The 25,502-nt window shown below is 38.3% G+C and overlaps 1 protein-coding gene across 1 annotated transcript; it reads left to right on the forward strand.

Moving 5' to 3' along the window:
- The first annotated feature begins 351 nt into the window (after positions 1 to 351).
- On the forward strand, positions 352 to 25,291 carry LOC114363560 (dmX-like protein 2). Its single transcript, XM_028319318.1, has 21 exons — positions 352 to 598; positions 914 to 1,055; positions 1,397 to 1,576; positions 2,064 to 2,285; positions 2,481 to 2,656; positions 2,733 to 2,870; positions 2,947 to 3,062; positions 3,152 to 3,395; positions 3,732 to 3,975; positions 4,390 to 4,522; positions 5,104 to 5,236; positions 5,411 to 5,498; positions 6,183 to 6,419; positions 6,971 to 7,203; positions 7,646 to 7,818; positions 8,219 to 8,322; positions 8,660 to 8,904; positions 9,494 to 9,682; positions 10,313 to 10,434; positions 12,491 to 12,632; positions 25,097 to 25,291. The coding sequence occupies exons 2-21, from the start codon at positions 941 to 943 to the stop codon at positions 25,289 to 25,291; spliced, it is 3,429 nt and encodes a 1,142-aa protein (XP_028175119.1). The 5' UTR covers positions 352 to 598; positions 914 to 940.
- The last annotated feature ends 211 nt before the right edge of the window (positions 25,292 to 25,502 follow it).

The following is a 25,502-nucleotide window of genomic DNA, read 5'->3' on the forward strand; positions in this document are numbered from 1 at the left end:
TTCGTGAATGTCAAATCTTATTCATGTTTATTATCTATATCGTTTGTTACGTCATAAATGTGTACAACTCATTTTTGTTTCGGTACAAAAAATATGCGTTTAAATATAATTGTTATTGTTATTGTTATTTTTAAATTGTGTATGAACAGGAAGTATTCTTCAAACACTGATGCACTACTAACTTTGATTATGCATCTTGATAAAAAGCACTATGCACTAGTACAAACTATTTTGGACTTAAAAATTACTTTATTCAATGTAAATCATGAAATAAATTTTGTTAGAAAAGTTTTTAACTGAATTTACATGTTATCTATAAATTAAATACGCTGTGCCAATGATTATTTGGCTGAGCGATGATGATAAGTGTTGAGTAAACAATAAATAAAATTACTTTTAATTATTTACCTACTTACCTCTTATTTTCATCGCTCGGCTCGCATCACTTACCTTACTATTACCATAAACTTTATAGATAACTGAAGATGTACAGCTAGACTATGCCGAGATTACCTCAGTACCGCCGCTACCTCTATGGACACTCCTTGTCGCAGACAAAGAGTCTCCACATCATCCGTCCACTATACAAGAAGCTAAGGTAAATTATTTCTTCAATTCCTCTAATATTATACTTAACAGAAATATTTTTTATCTCTGGTCCTTAACAACTCGATGAAATATAAATCTACCGACAAGTCACATCCTTTTAAAACCTGGAGGACTATACACATATATGGGGCGTGGCATGATTTATAGCATAATTATCCCTTTTTTTATTTTTGCCACGCCCACTTCAACGAAGTAAAAAATGAGTCAGTTGTATGACAGTGACAGTTTTAATGTGACAAGTGCAAAAATATCAATTGAATGGGTTATCAATGGGAATATCAAATTCATATATAAATTATTGCAGGATTACAACGTATTATTCGAGGGGACTATGCTCGACACAGACGAGGATTTGGACGCGTTGTTACTAGGCGACGACGAAGGTGTCGACCGCAGGCCTTCGATGCCTGAACGACAGCCTCTGTCGCACTTCGGTCCTAGGCAAGGTAATGTAAAACTTTTGTGTTGGCAATTAGGTTGATCCTTGCATAGATAATACAGACAGGCGACATCGTCTCGTCAAATGACAGCAGTGTCTCACAACTAGTCTACGACCAGTATGTGTTGCCAATGATGACCAACGGAATGGAGATGTGGTCCCTTCCCAAGGCCTTTATAAAAAAGCTAATAGTCACGCGATGGTCAATGAAGCATGCTATGCTAGAGTTAAACTATAGTCAGGACCGAATCAGAAATAAAGAAAGCTATAGAAGAACCAAAATAGCGCACAGAGTTGCCATATTTAAGCTCGTACGATTGTCTCTTGACATCCTGATAATTTTCTCAGGTCGCATCCTGTCACGTCTACTCACACACACTCACCTTCCCGGACTGAGTTCGCTAGACCAGATGCATTTGTTAGCGCTGGCGGACACTGTGTCGACGTGTGACGCAGACTTCGCCGAACGATTCGCAGCGAACGCGCGTGTTGATATCTCGCAAGGAACTGGTCAAGAAATAGTACCTGGTAAGTGCTATTATTGGTAGAAGCCTGTGGCCTCATTCACGTAACAAAACTTCAACGACATGCAAGCGATTTGTCACTTTTCGTATTTGATCGTGCCTCCGCGGTATTCACCTATTACTTATTTTGAAGTTTGGTGCCAGTGATTAAAAGTCAAGTGACAAATCGCTGAGTTGCGATCCTATTGACTAATCGTTCTATCGAAATGACACTTGAATACGGATTTAGGACTGTTTTTCAATAGAACGTCTTCTAAAATATGTCAACCACATTTTAAGCATCAAAATACGTGAATTAGGCCACAGGTATTATTTGTAATTTAGTATCAATAACATAAATCTAACAATTTTGATAACATACACATAACATTTTCCGTGCAGCAGTAGATATTCGTTCATTTGGGGTGTGGTTTGTAAACTTAAGTGGGACCATAAAAATATTGATTAGTCAACCTTTTTGTTGTTCAGTATAACAGCAATACAACTTTCAGACTCCCTGGATGACTGTGGTCTCCGATTCTTACTGGCCATGAAACACTACGGCTACCTACTGCGTTGCTTGCCGCTAGCGCAGCGGGCTAATTTACAAAGGAATGGAGTGGGTACTTGCAACCTTGTGTGGGCATACCACTCTGAGACTCATGAGCAACTTTTGGCTTTGATCCCTGGTTATGCTAAGGGACAACCGAAATGGACGACAATGCGTGAATTAGGTAAGTGAAATTCATCAAACTCTTCAAACCAAAACTATATAAAAATATTTGACATATTTTATTTGGAATCAAATATTCTATTTAAAGAAAGAAAGAAAAAATATTTATTTGTTACTAAATGATACACATTGACATGCTTCAGTTGTCTAGTGTTACTATTAAGCTTTCAGAAGTAATATTTGTTAATTTTTGTAGGCGTGGGTTGGTGGGTAAGTGGCGACCTGCTCCGTATATGTGTAGAACGCCTCGCACGCGCAGCCTACATGGCCAAGCAAGACCCGATGGATGCAGCACTATACTACTTAGCTATGAAGAAGCGAATGCTACTGTGGGGTCTATTCCGATCCAATCGCGACGAAAAGATGACCGCGGTAAGTACACAAAACAGTACATAAATATGAATATTGAATCTTAAGGACAAAGCTCAAGATCTGTTTTTGTTTACAGTTCTTCGCGAACGACTTTTCCGAAGATCGCTGGAGAAAGGCAGCTCTAAAGAATGCGTTTGTTTTATTGGGTAAACAACGGTTTGAGCACGCAGCCGCTTTCTTCTTATTAGGAGGTGCACTCAAGGATGCTTTGGAGGTAAAATAAATCCTTGTTCAATAAGAACTTCTAAAATTTATTGAAAGTACCTACTATAAATATTTTTTGATTTTAGGTGCTAATCACACGATTGGGAGATTTGCAACTGGCAATGGTGGTAGCTCGACTATACGAAAGTGACAGCACACTTCCACCCAGTTTGAAAAAATTGCTCATGGATGAAATATTAGGGTGAGTCTTCAACGTTAGCCTAAGTTTTTAGGGTCACTATTGTATACATTAAAAAAGCGAATGCAAACTTATTGTTGACTTATTTTCAGTGGTGAGACAGAAACCGGTGAGATTGAATTGGAGCGCGCCCACCCGGACCCGTTCGTTCGTTCAATGGCGCTCTGGGAACTAAAGCGCTATGGAGAAGCACTAGACACACTATTGAGCCCCGGCGGCCGATTACACGCGGCACGCGAGACGCAGAAAGACTCAGAGCCTATGCCCAGCGTGTTTAACTTCTACGTGTATCTACGAACACATCCGAGACTCAAGCGACACAATATGCCAACGCAGGTATGTCAAACTTCTGTTACATGTATTTTTGAGTCATCATTTTTGGTAACTGCCTATCAATTTGTCACAGTTTACCAACTTTTCTAATAGAACACATCATTTTCTTTTTTTAAACTAATTTGATAAGAAATTAGTCCAGTAACTGCAAAATGGTGAGGTCATTATCCTACGATGCCTGGAAGACTCTCATTTTGACAGCTCTTTGATTGCTCGTGTCAAATATCCTATTGGCTTGGAGTTACATAAGCATGTGAAATAAAGCTTCGTCTATGTACACAACTTTAGCTTATTATTATTGAAATATCATCTGAATAACGCTTATATTTTTGTCCCCAGGGTGGCACACTGGCCCTACTACAACAAGAGCCCGAAGAGAGTATAACCCGTTTAGAAAGACGACTTTACTTCCAAACTGCGCACGGGCACTTCAAAGCAGGCTGTCCCGCTCTAGCTTTGGAGGTCCTGTCCAAACTCCCCGCGCGGGTCCGAGATGAGAAAGCTAAGCAACCAGTGTCTATGCCTTCGGTCGACGACGCTGTTATACATACGGGACAACTGGGCGGGGACTCGACAGCTAAAAGTACGTGTCGTAAATATTATTGTTGTTTGTTCAAACTGCAGATATTTTTAGATGAAATGCAAGTGTTAACTACAGAAGTCGTTAATAACATTTAAATTGTAAACACTGAAATAGGGCTACACAAATGTTTGTTGTGTCCCACACCTTTATTATAACCCGTATTTAACAGTTATCTCTGTCAACAATTCGGGGCTCGTTTCGTAAAATTGGTTATTTTTATGTTAATTGATTTCTAAAAACACCTTTTTATATTTTTTTACCTAGCTTCTACCCGTGGAATAGCTCGCCTAAATTACAAACTGTCATTCAATCTTAAAAAAAAAGAACCGGCTTTTCAGCAATCATGTTCTCTATGTTTTTCAAACCAAGTAAATGTCTATTTTGCTCACTTATTTACTCGTGTATCATCAACAGAGGAAGAAGAGGCCCCAGCAGAGAACAACATGGACTGGGCTTCGACGCCAGCTGAAATGGACTGGGGCGCGCCCGTTAGCACTATAAAATCAGATGAGCTCGTACTCAGCTGGGATGACGAGGAAGATAAAGGGTAAGACCACTCGCAATATTGGTTTTTAACTTTATCTTCGCTATTTGGGCGTTGAAAATAAAGGCCTATTAAAAACCTGAGCGATATTCGCTGCCGCTGTGGGTAGAGGTACATACAGCGCGGGTTTCGCTCTGGCATTTAGTATCAAGTATCGCGGCTAGAGCGACCTGAGCGATATACGCTGCCGCTGTGGGTAGAGGTACATACCACGCGGGTTTCGCTCGGTAGCGAATACCGCTTAGGTCTGAACAGTATTATTACCGCATACCCACTGGGTTTTCTCTGCTGCAGACGGTAGCGAATACCGCTTAGGTCTGAATAGGCCTTTATCCCATACTCACTAGTTAAGTCAAATGGTTCTAGTAATTCTTAATTGGGTAGATCTTTGCACATTTTTTTAGGCAACCTGATTGTCCAAGGAGAATATGTTTCCGTGTTTCCCGATTTCTATTCTGTTGGCAGTTTCGACATAGTCGAATAAATGCATCAAAACTGGAACTTTCCACATGGCTGGTAGTTCAAATTTAGCTTATCTGCATCGCGATCAAAGAAGACGCATAATATCAAATGTTATAATTTAGATCCGAGGGATCCGGAGCATCGACCCCGCCATTAGAAATGAAGATGGACAAGCAAGAAGCAGCTCCGTTAGTCAACGGCATCTCCGAAGAACACGAGCACGAGCCAGAGAAGAATGAGACACCGCCTGTGGACATCATGGCGCAACAGCTCAAGTTCGTGGCCTGTCTCAAGATACTCATGGAGGAGTTGAGCACGCTTGCCACTGGGTTCGAAGTCGATGGTATGTGTATTCTATAGTCCTAATCCTTGCATTCTGTAGGATTGAAGGAAGAATAGAAACTTCAGTACGAGACGCCGCCTGTTGACATCATGGCGCAGCAACTCAAGTTCGTGGCCTGTCTCAAGATACTCATGGAGGAGTTGAGCACCTTGGCCACTGGATTCGAGGTCGATGGTATGTATACTCTATGGTCCTTGTATTCTGTAGGATTGACAGAAGAAGAGGCACTATAGAATGAGACACCGCCTGTGGACATCATGGCACAACAGCTCAAGTTCGTGGCCTGTCTCAAGATACTGATGGAGGAGTTGAGCACCTTGGCCACTGGGTTCGAAGTCGATGGTATGTGTATTCTATCATCTCGGAAGATAATGACCACGAGCCTGAGATGCTTTTGAGTTGAAAACTGTTGTATTTTCCTCCCGTAAAAAAGACAATGTCAAGTTATGTAATATCTAAGTTTTTGCCATAGCTTCAGTAGGGTGGCGAAGCCTATATAAATCCTACTTCCTTCCTACTAATAATATTATAAATGTGAAAGTTTGGATGTCTGGATGTTTGTTACTCTTTCACGCAAAAACTACTGAACTGAGTTTGATGAAACTACAGTATTATTGTTTATAACCCAGAATAACATATAGGCTATAATTTATGACGATCTGTGACAATCGAAATTTCACGCGGGTGAAGCCGCGGGCAAAAGCTATTTAATGATGATTCTTTTATTTTTCAATCCAAATACAATGCCGAAAATTTTCGAAGATTACAATATTTCGTGCCACTTAAACGCTGCAACATTTCGCACATGCTTGGTAACTTATTGACTAAACCACTTAACTGACCCTTCTTTATATCCAGGCGGTCACCTCCGCTACCAACTGTACATCTGGCTAGAACGCGAAGTGGAGGCTTTGCGGCGTCTCTGTGGTTACGCCAGCGCTAGTGGCGCCCCCACAGGCGGTGAACTGATATGCGCCGACCAAGACCCGCCGCCGCTGCCTGAGAAACCCACGCTGCATCAACTGCTTGTTAGGGAGAAGGCGGACTTTGAGGCTAAGGTGCAACGCGCTGTTAGGAGGAAGAAGTGGCTCAAGGGTGAGTGATGTTTATTATTAAAAATAACCTAATCTGGCCAGCTGTTGGTCCATGTCGAAGCTTAATATAACAGCTATTTATATTTAAACGAATAAGTACAAAGTGAAATGTGTTGAGAAATTACAGAAAGATCCCTAGATACCTTTTTTATTTATTTCGAGAAAATGAAAACACCGGTGTTCACAAGAGTAAAACTATACTTACGAGCAAAAGTTTGGAATCACCCCTTTGTGTTCCGAGCGGTCTTAAGAACTGAATGACTACGTATTGTATGTATCTATGGTATCAATTTTAAGCTTATAATATCACCTTTAAAATGGTACCAGTTTTATTGAACTTCTATTAGTCATTTAGTTCTTATGATCGCTCGGAATAAATGGGGTGATTCCATATTTTTGCTCGCGAGTGTAGTAACCTCCGTTAGTTTTCACTCCCTCATTTAATGCAATGCCACGTGACCTTGTATGAGACTGTGAACAGGCATATGCCCGCACCAGTCTTCTGTCTTATAAAAATGCTCTAGCAACACGTACACATCTTTCCCTTTGCAGCCAACGAGACACTCCTCCGGACTCTCCTATCGTACTGTTCCCTCCACGGCGCCGGCGGTGGCGGCCTGGCCTCCGTCCGGATGGAGCTAGTGTTGCTACTGCAAGAGCTGGGACAAGACAAACAGCACCAGCAACTGCTGTCGCCGCTGCCGTTCCCAACGACTCTGCCGCTGTTGGCTGCGGCTGTGGCGACCAATAACACGGTTGTTGCTGATCCTGTGAGGCACTTGCAGGTAAAAAATATGTGAAGTGTCCTATACATCAAAATATGTGGTCTTATACTCTTTTAATGTGTTAGAGAAACGGCTACAAAATATGTGTTCTTATCCTCTTCTATTGAATGTGTGGGAAAAACGGAAAGAGGCTAAGTTTCGCAGTCATTATGCACCGTACAAAAATATGCAATGTAAGCGTATCTCGAATAATAAGTAATTTATAAAACGAAATATTATTATCATTAGGTGATTTAGTCCCTACTGTACGAACACGAACTTCTTCAATTTTACCAGATGCAAATTCCAAATGGAGGTTTTAGTCCTATACTCCCCACACTGGCTTAGCGATGAGGAAAACTCAATATATTTTTTATTCATTCAAGATGCTCTGTTTTCGAATATCTGTGCATTTATGAGACTGATAAAATTGACAAATTAATAATCGTATTTTGTATGCCAGTCCGTAGCCCACGATATGCTCGGAACGATAAGCGAGCTTGGCATCCCGGGTGGTTCCGCCACGAGGATTCTGCACACGTTGCGAGAATTAGCCGTAGCACTGTCCGCTTGCATCTATCAGAGTCTCTGCGACTCGGATACGTTTAGCATGAAGCATACACATCATCATGATGGGTGAGTCTTTGATTTTGTAGTTGACGTATACAGGATGGGTGAATCAAACTGAAGTCAAAATTTTTTTTCCATATTTTTTAGGGATTGTACATTAGTAGAGCTACCTCCCCTATCAGTTTGATTCACCCATTCTGGGACACCCTGTATTTGTAATGCAAAGTCACGGAAGCAGTGTGTGTGAAAGTCTTATCATGACGTATGCACCGCCCAGTAACAGTATGAGCATACTTGATTTCTCGATATGTGATAATTTACTAAGCAAAAAATATACAATAATTTAAAATCATTTCTAAATCGTGCCTTACAATTTTATTATTGAAATGATTCGACCAAACCACTCACTACCCCCCTGTTCTAACAATACTGATTGAATTACTTATTTAATTTATTATCCTTTCAGTATGGTACATGACCACGCTCCTGCTACGACCCATTTGATTGCTCGACCGAGACGTCACTCTGTTGAAGAACTTACTGTTTCGACGACACCTAATAAATGGCCTGGTGAGTATTTCATGCACCTTAATTAATGTTTTTTTAAGAATGTGTATTTACAAACCTGTTAACATATCTGTTAACCCCTTGTGGTAAACTAAATGCTTTTCTCCGAAGTGTAGCCTGTAGAAAACCGTTAGAGAAGCAACTTTACGGCGGTGGTCAAGTTCCTGGAGCGACGCTTCGACAAGGGTCGGGCTGTCGATTAGTCTCCTGGCACGCCTTTCCACCGAATCCAAAGCAGCCAAATGTTTCTTGGCAGAGCCGCCCCAGAGGTGGCAGCAGTATTCCATGCAAGGTCGGATCTGTGCTTTAATATGGCATTCATGATATCGTATTGTTTTAGGTGTGTCCGCACTACGCGGTTTAGCTGTGCGAGCGGCGGAAGAAGAAGACGCGCCTAGACTGGCCGTGTTACTGGCTGAAGCGTTCTGCGCAGTATATCTAGCTCTATTGGGTTGGGCGCTTGCCGCACGCGACGCTCACTTGTTATACAGACTGGCAGCTCAGAACCCAGAAGCTAAAGCGCATGCTTCGCTGTTCGGAGGCGGTGTGAGGCGACTGCTTATGACCGCACCCGCTCCACCACCGGTAAGTTTCCTAAATTAAGCTTTACCCGATGAGTTCTGTGCTGTGTATCTAGCTCTGCTAGGCAGGGCGTTGGCCGCACGCGATGCTCACTTGTTATACAGACTGGCAGCTCAGAACCCAGAAGCTAAAGCGCATGTTTCGTTGTTCGGAGGCGGCGTGAGGCGACTGCTTATGACCGCACCGGCGCCACCGCCGGTAAGTTTCTTCAATTTTAGGTGTAATTAATGCGTTCCACGCAGTATACTGGTTTTGGCACTGGGCACTGGCTGCCTGACTTATTAAACGGCTCAAACCCCGTAAGCGAAAGCACATGCGTCTCTTCACTTTTAGTCTTAGCCGAGGCATTCTGCGCTGTATAGTTCTGCTGGGCTAGAAGCTGGCCGTTCGTGATGCTGATTTATTATACAGACTGGAGGCTAAGAACCCAAAGGCGCATGCATCTCTATTCGCAATAACGAATAAAGGTGTAGTTATTATAAATCGTCAAACAGATTATTATGTGTGCTTAAAAATGCACTCTTAAATAATATAAAATGTAAGCAGACTGTCTAATAACCATTGTTAAAATTGTGTATCTTCCACCCAACAGCCAAAACTGGAGCGCACTGAGGGCACCTCAGTCTGGTCATCGTTACGCGAGAAACGCGCGCTCCTCAACATGCGTATACTCGGGCTCGGGCCTACAGCGCCCCACAAGAACATACAAGAAGGCCGACCTACATATAGGGAGCAGTTCGTACCGCCGCATTGCAGTATACTCACGTATTTGCTTACTAAGGTAACTATAAGTTTGTTTTAGGGAATAAAAAGGGCAAATACTTTCGAAACTGTTGTCAAGTTTTATTCTATACTAGCTTTTGCCCGCGGCTTCACCCGCGTGAAATTTAGTTTGTTACAGATCGTCATAAATTATAGCCTAATGTTATTCTGGGTTATAAACAATAATACTGTAAAGAAACAAACATCCACACAAACTTTCGCATTCATAATATTAGTAGGATCATCTATCGCGTAAAAATCCTGACTTCAATTTATGGAGCACTCTTTACCATTTTACATGGCTGTAATCGGCCAATAGTATTCTTTGCGAATTGAAAAGCATGTAAACATAATTCTTAATTGTTTTTTCAATATCGCAATGTCCTAGCTGTGATTTCTAGCTCTAATGTATTACAAAATAAGTCTTTTTAAAATTTTACAAAAACATATTAAGGAATCAATTAGATTGTATTTACTGTCAACCACTCTCCATCATAGAACCTGGGTGGAATTGTTATCAAGAACATAGTACATAAAAAATATAAATGATACATGAAGTCAATAACAACAATTAATCTGAAGCATTCTAAACCCTATGGCTGATGCAATACGGTACACCAATGAAATACATTCCATGTTCTTTCTACAGCCAACCACGGACCAAGGCTCGTGCCACGACTACGACTACGACTCGGCGGAGTCGGGCGCCGAAGACGCGGAAGACAGCGGCAGCGAGCCCGATGACGATGACATCTTCGACACCACTGTCAAGTGAGTTCTGAAGTGATGCTGTCAAATAAAACGGTGACATCTATATACAGGGTGTCCCGTAATGTAACGTCAAGCCGGAACTGGGTGTTGAGGCAAGTTGTGCTGGTTATCAGAAAAATATAAAAAAAAATCTATGTGGCATATTTTAAAAATAATAGGCATTTAAAAAAAATCAAAAAATACTTTATCGTTTGGCTATTGTCACTTGAAAGGGTAAAACAGAACATTTAAGTTGAAAACCGAATTTAAAGTGTGATGCAGGAGTATAGATAGGGCATCCTATGTAGTTTTGTTGGGGCATATTATGTTACAAGATTTTTCGAAATAATGCTATTAATACTGCTAGGAAGCGTGTCTATACTGAAGGCCGAAGCAACCCTATGCTTGCTTCGGCCCGCATCTCAAAATTCTCAAACAAATATAATATAACAAGTAGCATTGTAAAATTTTTATCTAAGGGTATTTTACTGCAACTCGTCTTTATTAAAAAACTAGCTGACCCTGCGAACTTTGTTCCGCCTTAATGGCAATAAATAAGCAGACTTTTTTTTTAATTTCGAACGGGATAAAAAGTATCCTATGTCCTTCTCCTGGCTCTAAACTACCTCCCTGACAATTTTCAGCTAAATCGGTTCAGCCGTTCTTGAGTTATAAGTGGAGTAACTAACACGACTTTCTTTTATATACAGGGTGTCCCGTAATGTAACGTCAAGCCGGAACTGGGTGTTGAGGCAAGTTGTGCTGGTTATTAGAAAAATATAAAAAAAAATCTATGTGGCATATTTTAAAAATAATAGGCATTTAAAAAAAATCAAAAAATAGAAAAATACATTACTTTTTTCACTTCTTTTTCAGTTATTTTCCAACACAAGAAAAACCGGGTCGTTAAGGTATGTTTTATTTGCATTGTATTATTAGTATTTGAGCTATTCTACAAAACGAATGTAAATTTATTAGTCTACGTCTATTAGTTTCGACGTAATTGTTGAACAAAGATACCCCTTCCCAGCGGTTTCCATAGCGCACGCGACATGCGAAAATGCACTGCCTGAAAGAATCACACAACCTATTCCGATTACTATGGAAACCGCTAGGAAGGGGTATCTTTGTTCAACAATTACGTCGAAACAAATAGACGCAGACTAATAAATTTACATTCGTTTTGTAGAATAGCTCAAATACTAAAAATACAATGCAAATAAAACATACCTTAACGACCTGGTTTTCCTTGTGTTGGAAAATAACTGAAAATGAAGTGAAAAAAGTAATGTATTTTTCTAATTCAATCCATTCTTACTCCTATAAAATGTATGAAACTTGTGTCTGCTTTCTTCTTCAACTAATAGACAATTTTATTGGCTGTCGTATGATATAAAATATTTGTCTATTAATGTTAAGCTACCCACGCTTTCACTTGTTTTTTAAAGAAGAGGTGTAAACTAAAAATTAAAAACTTAAATCGGTGTAATTTTTCGAGAAATGGGTCAGGCCCCAAATTTGAAGTATTTTTATCGATAAAATTGTCCCTAGATTTTGCCCTTAAAGTTTGATCACTACAAGCCCGGACACACTGTATATGCTGAATACATTAAATTCTATCTCTATTTCACTGCTAAGTAAAAGTCATGCAATAAGTACCTACATTCTGAGAACTAAAGGAATATTTTAGAACCATATTAGACAAGCCCCCTACTCGGTTGACCGATGACCTGTTGAAGGTCGCGGGAAGCGCCTGGATGCGAACAGCACAGGTTCGGGTGATTATGGCAATCCTAAAAGAAGGTCTAGCAGTGGATATCTTTTAGTTGAAAAAATGTACTAACAAAGATCACACAGGGGCCCAAAACAATTTTGCCTTCGACAATAAAAATCTCCACTCCGATTCTGTCTGTAAAGAATGGAATTTATATTAGAATAGGCACTTGTAGTGCTATAGTGCTGGTATGCACCATCCTAGACTGCATCTCACTTGACACCAGGTGTAATTGCAGTAAAAAAATTCTGCATTTTTTTTTTCTGCATAAAAATAACTTATTTTATGTTTTCTTTGTAACAGCCCCACAGCAGAGCAGGACTACAACGGCTGGTGGCACGGCCTCCGCATCGTCGGGTTCTGTCTGTCGTTCCTGAACAGCTGTGTCAACCCCATCGCCTTGTACTGCACCAGTGGAATCTTCAGGAAACATTTTAATAGGCGAGTCTAAAATTTAAATAACCTAGATGGTATGGGAAGGTTCGAGTAAATAGGAATAAATTTTATGAAGCCACGATAGACGAACGGGAACGACTATTGTAGTGAGCCCCCACTCGTAACACAAGCATGTAGCTTAGTAATTGTGCAATAGGATCACAGAGTGCAAAGTCATCATAGAATAGGAAAGATTGGGATAAAAGGTCATAAACTCTTGGATCTTGGATAAACTCTACCTGATTCTGACCACAAGAGAGGATTTGCGAGTTTACACTCGTGAAGCTACTGAACACAGCCTATCTTAATCAATTATAAAAAATCCTATGATTTACATCTAGCTAGATGATGCTAGAATTGTGCGTTCCACACTTTTCTAAAAAGCTCTGGCTCCTTTATTCAGTTACCTTAACCTCTGGCTTGTTTACTACTAATAACGCAACAATATTATTCTAACTAGGTCGTAGCATCATAATTGCCAAATAGACTCCGTCTTCGGCCTAATAATTTTACTTCAAAGCGAACTGTTATTAATATTTTCAAATTTCAAATATCCATTGTCTTCAAGCTATAGTTAATCAATTAACTCCAAGCCTGTATTACCAAACTCAATTTCATTAATAAAGCGAACGTAATTCATGAATTTTACCCGTATCTGATACCGTAATGTAAATACTCTATAGTGATGTTGGGAAACACCCAGCATAAAACATTTATCACGGCTAGTTTCTGTTGTGCACACAAAGCTTTAATTGTTATGGCGAGTTCGTTACACGACTCGAGTGGAGATGATAATGCTGATACACGTGATAACGTGATAACATCTATGCAAAACACGGCTGATGCGAATACCAATAATAATTGAAATATTGAACCAGAGAACTGAGATTCTAATAAACTAACTAATCCAAATCTATACGGATAATTCATAATTATGAATGGGACAACGAATTCTGCTCGCGCTTTTAAAAATTTAACACTGGGCCGCAAAAAAAGGGTCGTTAAAAAAATCTTGAATATCTTTAAAAGTACCTGGACCAGCTTTATGAACCAAAACATTCTAGAAAAACTACGCATTTTTATTTATTTTACATTTATTAAAAAAAAATAAACTTGAATTATTTTTTAATAAAGCTAGGTCACTTTTAAAGATATGAAGATTTTCTAACTAACCCTTTACTTTGCGGTCCAGTGTATGTGAAAAGCTAGGTCAATTACTTTTGAAGACATTGAAGATTTTCTAACCAACCCTTCGCGGTTCAGTGTATGTGAATTTAATGGAGAAATTACCATCATTAATCTCTGTAGTTTTTCTTATGAATTTCTTAGAAAGATTCATTCATGTCTGGAGGAAAAATACCAAGCTGTAACAGCAGATAAAACAAGTTATTGGACCCGATGACAAAACGCAAACACGCGAATGTCAATGAAGAACGAAGGATCAAGACACAATAAATATTTATTTAGTCCCATTATTTCACGCCCAATCAACTTCTCGTGATCAACAACTCTAAATCGGCAATAAATTTCTTCAGCCTTCAACAAACAAGGGAAAAACACTGGGGTTTCTTTTCAATGTGTAAATCTCTAGAGTGCGTGGTCGAAAGCCAATCACGACGAAAGTTGCGAGGCATCGATCAAGGTCCCGCTAACGACAAAGTTACGAACTTCTTGCTTCTCCAGTCAAGACATGCCTTTCTTAAGTGCCCAAAATAAATGTGGAATGTACACAATCTAGTTCAGGGTTAGCACAATGTAAAATGCAGGAATTCGGAATACTTTTTGATTTGAAGCATAGAGAAATTGTACCTGGAATATTCAATTTATTAGTTAATGGAGCAAGCCTCTATTTTTTAAGCATTTTGAAAAATACCCGATGTTTTCTGAAACAAACAGTGCTATTTCGTCAGCAGGCGATTTGAGATATATTTCGCCTAATTTTGACCTTGACAACCGTGATTTTCATGTCCCATGGGCATCAAGGTCACGCGATCCTGTATCAGGGAGCTGTATCTTATCCTCATACCTCATGAATCCCCTTTTGAATGTCAAACGACCTCATTTCCGAGTGCTGACAACACCCTAAGGCGCAGTAACTTGGCCATATATTTATCCAAGGCTGTGCGTGATTGTAAAAACGGGAAACCAATCGACAAAAGTCGCGAGCATCGATCACGAAAGTTCCGAACTTGTCTCGACATTCCCCTAAGTGCTCTCCAGAATGTTGGACGTATCCGAGTGGAGGGTCAGCACTTTAAGGTCTAACTTTGAAGCTAGGCTTCATAACTGGTCCGTTTTCTGAAACTTTGTAGGTATTTCACGACTACAAAGAAAATTGAAGTTTCGAGTATAACCTCCTGGGGCCTGGCGTCATATATTTATTACATAAAACAAAAAAATATAAATCAACGCTATCTGTTGAAATTTACCAGAACTTTTACGTTAGTTAGTTAGATGGTGCATCTGTCCATCATTCTTAGCTGTGATTGGCTAGTGAAGTGACATTTATATTTTTTTATCTTTAATTGAACTAGCGACGGCGCCGCGACCGGGAACAAGTGGTTAGTAATCATGAATTTTTTACTAAAATATGAATGATTTCTATAAACCTTTGTTATTATTCGTTTTGGGATTTGAACTGTTTTATTATCTGAGTATCACTGATTGTGGAAATACGTATGAAAACTACGAAAACCATGGTGAAATCTGAATGTCATACAGGTATTACATGAGGTCCCAATTACTAGTGTAAACTGACAGAGCCCAGTGTAATACCTGTATGACATTATACATTTTCTATTAAATAGCATACAATCTGATATTATTTTCTTATTTGTTTAGGTAGATATATGCGAATATAACATATTAGAACACTCAAAACTCGATTTTACTGGTAAAGTCGGCCCAGAAGTATTATCAACACCTCAAGTCACTTTGATTTTTTTTTATGAAATTAAAATAATTTCATTAGGCACTTAATCAAATTGTTTTTTAATTTTTTTTATTGCTATTGACCTTATCTACATCACTTAATGTTAATTACACATTGGTGTGATGCATTTTTTTATCACGAGGATTTTTTAATTTGAGTCATCCATATGAAATGCAATAAAATTTTGAAATACTATTTAAAAAAAAATAGAGATGCAATGTTATTGCCCAAAAATGACATAAAACTTGATAAAGAATCTATCTAGCTACATTTTACCGAAAATGTACTTAAAAAATATCAACATTTGCATCCACTGCATAGAAAAGAGTAAGTACAGGCAGAAAAAAAATTAAAAATATGTAAAAAATATTTTGGCATCTCAATATATTTCAAAAATCGATTCAAATTCGTTGTAGATAGTCAAGAAACTTAACTAGGAATTACTTTTGTGCAATTTATTACGGGAAATCCTGTACATGAAATAAAAAAGTCGTTGACATTGGGAACCGATGTCGTAAATATATGACATTGAGAAAATTGCCGTTTTCCAGATAAAAATTTTTATTTTATTTTTTAAGATAATTATATCAATTATTAATACTATTTGGATAGTTTTCATATGAATTCACGATAAAAATAATTCCCGGGCCCCAGGAGGATAATTGTAGCTCATGACTATGACGTCTGTGTAACTTTATTTTATTTATTTTAAGGACAGCCAACAAAGCATACACCTTATCTAATATAACCTTAATACATCAAACATTATGTGGTGTTGCCTTACTTAAAGGCTGCCACGGCATGCAAATAAGTGTACTACTAATAGAAGGCAAACACAATTTCAATTTTCTTTTCTCTTTTACATAAATCATGTTTAGAGTCTACAGTTCGGTTCGTTTATATGTACTTATAACCCGTGTACCTACCATGAGTTTACGTTTGGTGTGCTCGCTAGCGAAAACGTCAAAAAATTCTATGAAGATTTTATTTCTTGAAAGTAGCCGCTGCACAATATGTCATACATTTAAATGTCATTTTTTTACGCAGTCGCTAGCGAGCACACCTAACGTAAACTCATGGTAGGCCCACTGGATTTGACTTAATTTTGTGGACAGAAAATAAGGCTACCGGAATTGCATTATTAATTTATAATTAGATAACGCATAAAAAACTCTAAAATATGACTTATAGTATATTTTGTACCTTTGCGGTATATAAAGTTAACAAATAAGAAAAGAATACCTACCAACATACTTATTGGTGAGTTAGGTACGAAATAACTTATGCGGTCTGTTAGAACAAAAGCTATCTCAAACGAAGTAGTATTTTTCATACATGAAACATTTATCAGCTACCTACGAGTATTTAAGCCACATAAATACCAAAACCATCTAAATCCTAAAACACTTTGGGCCTAGTTGGTACCTACATAATTGTTTTTTGTAGGTACAATTTTCTCTGAGTTGGTTAAAGTGAATTGTGCGGTCCTAATAAATCTTAGTTACATGGTGTAGGCGAAATAGGACTCTATTTCTACAATAGAGGATAATGTAGAAGAAGTAGAAGTTATTTATTTGGGAATGTAATTATGTCGCATTCTCAGGAAATTGTTATTTGTTTTATAGAGCAACAATAAAAAGGTTAAGGTTTTTCCTCCCAGTGAAATAATAATGTTTTCAGTATGATTGCTCAATACTCAATAAGTTTATTGCTTCCATAATAGTAATGTAGGTAATAATAGAATCAATTTGAAAATTCTTTTCTAATAGCTGAATAAAGAATATCTATCTCATTATATTATTAACATGTCAACTCTTAACTCATTGTGATATCGGCAGAGAAAATTCTAGAAAGTGACGCTAACTAACTAAATTAGACAAGATTAATCATAAATAATTTCAATAGACCTCAAAAAGTTTTTACGAAAGATGTTTCCAGACTTCCAAAGTTTTCACTTAGCTTTTTAAAAATTAGGCGATCATTCCAACTTAGGATGATTTCATTAGTAGTGATTCCTTTTATCAACCTAACTCAGTTTAAGTTTTAGCATCTATTTACATCAAAAATAAAAATGTAAGGCACCTCCCGCGACTTTCACCAGATCGTCCGTCCACCTAGTGGGAGGCCTGCCCACACTACGTCTTCCAGCCCGTGGTCAGCTCTGCCACGCCCAATGTCACAAATTGTTAATTTTAGCAATCACATTCCTACCTAGTCATAATTATAATAAAATTAGAACTAGGCATTCCTAACTTTGTAGGCAATATGAAACAAAATCATCTTGCACATACGTTTGTCTGTAATTTAAATTAAAAATACAATTTGTAGAAAGCGGTAAAAATTAAAATCACTTTGGCTGAACCATACGAGTTTTAATAAAGTCTACTCAGAGATAAGCAAAAAAGCCTTAGCAACGCTGGAAATCATAGAAAAAAAATCGTTCGTAATGAAATATTTTGCCAACCCTTTGTATGTGCTCAGATCCTAATTGAATTTCAATGAATGCAAGCAAATTAATAATCTAAGTTTAAGGTTTCAGAACTTAATAAAAGCTTGTGTGCTTTTTGAAGTCAAATCCAATTTATTTATTCATTTATATGTTTTAGAAAAGCGGTAAAGGTACAAGACATCCACTTCGTTTTTTAATTCGACTATATGACTATTCTGATACTTGCACCGCTTTTCCATTCTGAAAAGACATGATAAGTATCTACTCATGAAAATATTGATTTAGAATCAAAAACAAACTTTAAGTTATTCTAAAACTCTACATATCTATCGCATTTAATTTTATAAAATTAAGTTCCATAAGAAAACTTCAGAATTTTAGACGGACCGCTTGAAGCAGTCAGGGTCGACAGCTTCAAGCTGCGACTGCACAGTGAACTGCAGAGTTCTATGGACGCACATACACGAACCGCTAGAGCAGTTGCAACTGATTCGGGCGGTCGACAGCACGGTGAATTTTCATCGTGCGGTCAAGCAGTCGCCAGCCATACACTGACTGCTCGAGCTGAGTGTCGACAGCTCTCGCGCAGTTACCTCCGCCCACTTTCTTCATTCCACGGCGCGCGCGCTTGTGATTTGTTGAGCAGTTAATACCAACTGCTCGAGCAGTTATCACTGGCAGCTTCAAGCTGTTGACTCTTGACTGCAAGAGCGGTCCGTGTATGTTGATCACTGACTAACTGCTCGAGCTGTCCGTGTATTGCCGGCCTAGTGTGCGCGCCGTGATAACTTTTATCGATGTCAAAATATATGGCCAAAATTGACAAAATGGCGTGATAACCGCTTATCGCGGCGGACGTAATTTCATCATTTACCTATAAGTTTTATAATCAAAAAAGAACACTGTAAATATCTGCACATTTTTACTCGGCACACGTGTTCTTGGTACTTGAAATGTACGATTCAAGTTTTTATGACACGTGATCTCTTAAATTGGCTTCATTTTATTATTAGAACATACCTTTATTATTTAATACAATTTTTTATTATTTCATACATGGTACCGTGTGTCGTTGTCAAGGAAAACATGAAGGCGAAAATGCAAAATAAATTTTTCATTCCTCTCAGTCTATGAATAAAATCATTACATAAACATAAATAATTATAAGAGTGTGCTAGTTAAATGATAAGTCAACTTTTATTCGCTCTAGATAGAAAAAGTTTTTCTTGTAGCAAAAATCTTGTACGTCTGTAGAGTAGTAATCCTCTTTCTCGCGCAGTCGGGTAAAAAACTAATTGCTCTTAATTTGCATTCGTTTTGAAGAATCTTTTTATTCCAACTACTCGTAAATAAAGGTAGCCCAAAAATATAAAACTTGGAATAAACCAAACCTAATTGAATTCCTTTATCGGTAAACAATACAAAGAAAATTATTTATATTGATAGTTATCCATATTATGGTGAAAACAAGGTTAAAACGATTCGCTCTGAAATCAATTACATCATAATGTTATTTCTTCCTTTTCTCAAGGAATACTTAATACTTATGTAATGTATTTCCACAGAAAATAACAAGTTTATTGGGTCTATCGGGCCAATACTAGGTATTCGAGACAATACTGGCTCAATTTACTGTCTATTTGTCGGGTGTTGTGGTGGCTTTGTATAGTGCCCAGTGTATTTGGCCCTGTGAAATTGTTGATTTTCTCAGAATCATAACTTTGTTTATCGTACAAGCTGTATTTTCCCGAAATTGTATTTTTTCCCAATCCTCTAACTTAAAATCAGATACTCCAATTATTGAACGGTAAAACCCTCAGATCATAGATATGATCTAAGGTAAAACCCTTTTAGAATACAAAAAGCTTGAATCGATTAGAATCGTTAATCAGCTGAATCACTCACGTGCTCACGTCTCGTGATCACCTCAACACATCGAAATCCTACGTACTCCTTGAATCCAGCACATCAAACTATACATTTTTGTTTCAAAATGATCCTTATTTCAACTACATAAGATGACACAGTGTATCGTATTTAGCTCGAGGACAAGGACAACATTCCGCTTGTTCATCCCAGACGGAATATTTGATGAGACAAACATTAAAGCAGATACTACGCAGAATCAATAGTCTGGAGCCGATACTTGTTTAATGTTTACACATTATACTGGCTTTTACCTACGGCTTCATTCAAGATAAATTATCCACAGAAAATTTTAGGCTTATTATCACCGATATTTTTCTCTGGATCTCAAACTTTCTCTATGCCTTTCACCGAAATCAGTTCAATGGTTTAGGCGAAAAGTAACAATTAAGATCTGTCATCGCAAACTTTCACATTTCTTACATTAGTAGCATAGTACGAAGGATTATAAAATTAATTTTGGGTACAGAGAGATCAGTTCGCAGTTTACTATCTGTTGACGGTTTAATTAACTACCTGTTGACGGCATAGTTAAGCTATTTCGGCACAGACAGAGTGACACTCTCATTTACAATATTAGCCCTTCAAGTTCCCGCGAATCGAGACAATAGAAAACAATTTCTACCGCGACCTTCTAGAACCGCTTAGGGTTTAGGACGAAACACACTTGTAAACCCAGAAACGGATCGTAACCGTATAAACTCGAGGCGCTCAGTTTTATTTGTATGAAACTCCGTACTACAATACACACATATCCGCACCGTAACTTAAACGCGTCGCTTCGCGGCGAAAGGCGATACGGTGTTGATCCCTTTCGGGGTTGATGTGTACCTTTAATGTGCATACTACGAGTATATTAGTCCTCAAGGTGATAGATTCAAAAGATAGGTATTTAAAAATGAAGTTTTTTGACGCTAAGACGAAGACTGAATTTTTCATTGACAATCAAACTACTCAGAGCAAGTCACCATAATACCCTATTCTGATGTAGCATCCCATTGTGGTTGCCTCGTCGAATCCGCTAGAGATTCGCTCGTAAATCAGCTTAGCAACTTTGACAAGAATATGCATGGACACTAGAGAATAGATAAGGCATGAAAAGGGGTAGGTCAGGAGGGGACTATTCTGGTGCAATAGAGGTCGTCTTGAAATTGAGAAAATTGACAATCGTGCGTTACGAAGACACGAGATTTTAGGAAACCTTTGAGACAACTTTCAGAACGCCATTAGAGATACGTATTAGGTAATATGAAAATTCTGATTATTAGCCCACATTGCGAGGTTGAATGCAGTGCCAATGATTCGAATCTATTCAATTACTTGCCTTATAAAAATGGAAAATTATATTTAGGTATAGAGAATTCCAACTCATCATTCATGCTAAACACCTACGAATCCTTTCAAAGTTCAGCGTTTTGTACTAGTGCCAGAAATCTACTCACAAACCTCGTTAGTTGCCAAAGAAAACAAATAATAAATTATTTACCATAAAACCTACAAAACCTCAACACATCGTTTCATCGACAAACATTATTCTGTCCCAAATGTTAGATAGACTTCCAGGCTTGAGTAGTCAACCGAATTTACCTGCTTCAATAATGAGTTTTACCTCGTTGAGATAAAGTTATAAATCGGTTTCATCTTGTGAGCAGTAATTGTTACATGTTTACCTTTAATGTTTGGTATAAATCACGGATTTTTACGGCCGACCATCACATAACAAGAATATTTTATTGCTCGGTCTGTTCGGCGAAATTCTGTTTACACGTTACGTTAGCGGGGATACAGCTTGTGGTTACGATAAAAATATTTCGGGGTTTTCCGGTATTGACTTTGTATTTGCTGTTTATGTTAGCTGATTCTGATTGGGCTATCTGTAGAAGTTTGGTCAAACACTTTGTTCTTACAGATGAACTCTTGTTGATCTATACATCAGCCGTGTAATAAATAAGAATCCAGGAAAACATAATTCCACGTTCGTACGTATTTCAGGGAATTCCCCGAAATAAAATATAGAGATGAGTGATGATGATAACACAGCAGGTATTGAATACTTAGTTTTATCAGTATAATTTTATGTCTGTAACATAATAATGAGACAACTGTTGGAAATAAAAGTTCCCCAATTAAAAGTGACTACATCCAAAATTTACTTTGCCCTAGTTACTTTGGTACATACCTAACGAATAATATGAATTTGATAAATATAATGGTAGCAGAGTGAAACTGTGTACACATTTACAAAAGTTTCATATTGAAGCAGCTGAAAACATACACAAAAAAGGTTGTTTGAATTTCAGCAAAGGCTTATAACCTGAAGTAGCTACGGCCCTACTTTTATTAGTACTGATTTACAGCCAGATTCATCTTCTTTAATTTAAAATTCTGACGTTGAGAGTTTTTTTTACCTTTACTATGCCAGCGTGGTAAAGTAGAAAACTTTTGGTTTTTAATCAATGTTCCTGGGTTGTGCCGCTATGTAGTGATCAAGTGTGTATTTTGGATCGTTGAAAAACTAAAAAGGGAAAGAAGTTAGATTGGTGATTGGATTTCCGAGTGGTTTCAGGTAACGCTGATGTTTCAAAGGAATCCATTTGAATTTAAAATAAGCGTCAGAAAACCTTATTCTGGAATTGTAAATATATACAATTCCAGAAAAACGCAATTCAATAGTTGTTGCAATTCACGAAGGCGAGTGAGTTTTACATGTGTGGTCATGACTGTGTGGGCATCGTTTTGATAGATATTTCACTATAGTTATGTGCATGTACACTTTGTACACTTACACAGACACAAGTAAAGCTCGCTCACCTTGGTCAGTTGCAAGAACTATAACAGAGACGCTTGCAAGAGTTCCTTGTGATTAAAAATAATTCAATTTGGATTTTCTTGCGTGTGTTTAAATGTAGCTAAATTGAATGAGTGAAAATCGCAATCCTTCAAAAGCCACGAGTATCAAAGCTTTTAATAACTTCCAGTAAACATCTAACTTTCAAGTTACCTGCCTACCTTCGAATGCTACTTCGAAAAGCCTTAATCATAAGTAACTTGCAAACGGGCCCGGGAAGTCACTGATGACATTAATGTTGAAGGAATTTAATTAGGAAATTGCTATCAATTAGATGGCCGCTGTTATCTTAACCAGGGATGTTATGGTAACCGTAACCGAAACTTTCGGATATCCGGAATAAAATAATATAACCGTAACCGATTCAAAAGTTTCGGATAGTTTCGGATGTAGGTAGGCAGTTTAAATTGTTTTTTGTATAGCATTATATGTAAAGGCATAACAGCCTGATTTACCTTTATAATGTCATCTAGTATCAATTTTTACTGTTTATGGCCATGAATGAACCGTGTTGGACAACTATTGCAAATTGCATTCTAAAGCACAGAAATCCGTAACCGTAACCGAAACTTTCGGATATTTGAAATAAAAAACTATCCGTAACCGTAACCGAAACCGGTATAATATTATTCCCATATCCGTAACCGTATCCATAACCGAAACTGCATATCCATAAAATCCCTAATCTTAACCAGTCTACTTACAAGAACATTTTAATTTGTTATGGCAATTTCGCCTCTAATTCTGCTGATTAATTTCTTTTTGCTAACTATCTGTTTGTTTCAGGTACCTATTCTGCCGTGGAGGTTCTTCGCATGCCACGCGAGGATCTTTGTCACTCTCAACTTCTAGAAGATTGCATTCAAGTAGAAAAACTAACATCAGTATGGTTCCGAGGACGTGAGTATCTACATGCTATATCATCATCAAGAAATTGTTTAGTTTGGACTACAGGAGCAAAACTCTCTCCAATGTGCCAGAGGCAAATGGCCTATCGAGGTTTCCAGCGACTGGGACCGCAATTAACTAGGACCGCGCTCCCAATCGCTGAATCCGTATAAATTAAACAATTTTCTTCCTGTGACTGAGACCACTCATAAATTTTAGCACTGTACCGATTTTGGCTTGAATAATATGTGTTTTTGTTATCTATAAGTGGTCCTAGTCGCTGGAAGAAAAATACTAAATTTTTATGGATCCAGCGACTGGGACCCTGATCCCAGTTAATTGCAGTCTCAGTAGCCGAAAACCTCGCCTACCCTTCCCACGCTGGCAAAATGGGTATAAAAACAAGCATGTTGTTTAAAAAACCGAACCGTTTTTTTTTAATTACACGGATAAAGACGTACATTTAATGGGCAAAAACGGAAATTTCAATTTAAACGGCGTCAGAGTCGGTTATAAATCCATCATACCCTTTCCCAAATGAAAATAAATCCGGGGTTTTAATCATCGCAGCATGTGACCTGTCAAGTCCTGGCCAAAATGGCCATGCTGAAGCTGTATTACATAATATTTCTCCATTGTTACAAAATAATTATTTTAGGGGTGACTTTCAAAAATCCCGACACTCTTTTGTTTTCCGTTTTTATTGGCACTAATGGATTTAACGATTTCGCGCTTCGGCGGGCACGTTAAGCTGTATGTCCAGTCGAGACATGATGTATGATGGCGGATAGCTTCATAAATTATATAGTCTGATTGTCCGAAAATAATAAAGAAATAATGTAATGTGTTCATTAGTTTGGAGCTGTCTATTTTGCCTTTGTATTTTGATGTTAGTTTGTATTCCAGTGATTTGAATCGAGGAATTAATCCACTGGAATTGAAAACCAGAGACTACGTCTACCCCGTCTAGGTACTTACTAGGAAATGACACTGAGAATTCTATTCATAAATATTCAAACAGATTCTCTCTTGTAAATTAGTTGAAATATAATATTTTGACTAATAGGAATAACGTCATGAAAGATTTCATATCATTATCAGTTACTATTAAGGTTAACTTTAAGGACCTTCTTCCAATACATGGCTATGCAAATTTTACACAGGGACACGGTCAAGGTTTTATTCAATGGTCACCGACCCATTGGCCGAGTAAAGACCCAAAACGCCGGGCAGTGATTAACGCCCGTATTCACAAACAATACTTGCTTAAGTGAAGCAGCAAATCGAACACACAGTGTTCAATAGAGCTCTGTGATTTTTGTGTGTGTTCGTGTGTGTGAGACCTCATAATAATGTTTGTGAATACGGGCAGTTAGCCTTGGGACCTTATATCCATGTGCTGTCAGACTCTCACCACAATTTCAATTACAGAACAAGCGTTGGCCGCGAGAGCAGCATCCGCCTCCTCAACAACGGTTCTTCAAAACTCTGAGGGCGGTGTTCGGGCCGCTGCCCTGCCAACAACAATCAGGAGCGGTCCAAAGAGAACTACAGCAAACGGCTGATGTTCAAGGCAGAGAGCACAGCACCCTTCCCGAGGTGCTGCGAGAACGAAAACGGGGCTAAACTGGTGGAGACGAGTCTTGGGAAAGAGAGCAGCACTGAGAGCTTCTTTCTTCCTCTGGACAGCTCGTTCAAGTCGTGCTAATTTGGACTCTAATGCATACGTGAAATGGTGAAGAGTGATGGTATTGGACATTGATGTTGGTGCCTCAAGTCACCGGGTGTCATAAGATTATGTTATGCTAATTTGGACTCTATAGCATGCCCGAGATTT

This window comes from Ostrinia furnacalis, unplaced genomic scaffold (assembly GCF_004193835.3).
Source record: "Ostrinia furnacalis isolate ACB-3 unplaced genomic scaffold, ASM419383v2 OfSCF7173, whole genome shotgun sequence".
Lineage (NCBI taxonomy): Eukaryota > Metazoa > Arthropoda > Insecta > Lepidoptera > Crambidae > Ostrinia > Ostrinia furnacalis.

Bases quoted from the DNA above. Each gene is read 5' to 3' on its own strand.
- LOC114363560 (XM_028319318.1), top strand. From the start codon at position 941: ATGCTCGACACAGACGAGGATTTGGACGCGTTGTTACTAGGCGACGAC. The intron at 1,056-1,396 runs GTAATGTAAAAC...TAATTTTCTCAG, and splicing joins GCACTTCGGTCCTAGGCAAG to GTCGCATCCTGTCACGTCTA. The intron at 7,204-7,645 runs GTAAAAAATATG...TTTGTATGCCAG, and splicing joins ATCCTGTGAGGCACTTGCAG to TCCGTAGCCCACGATATGCT.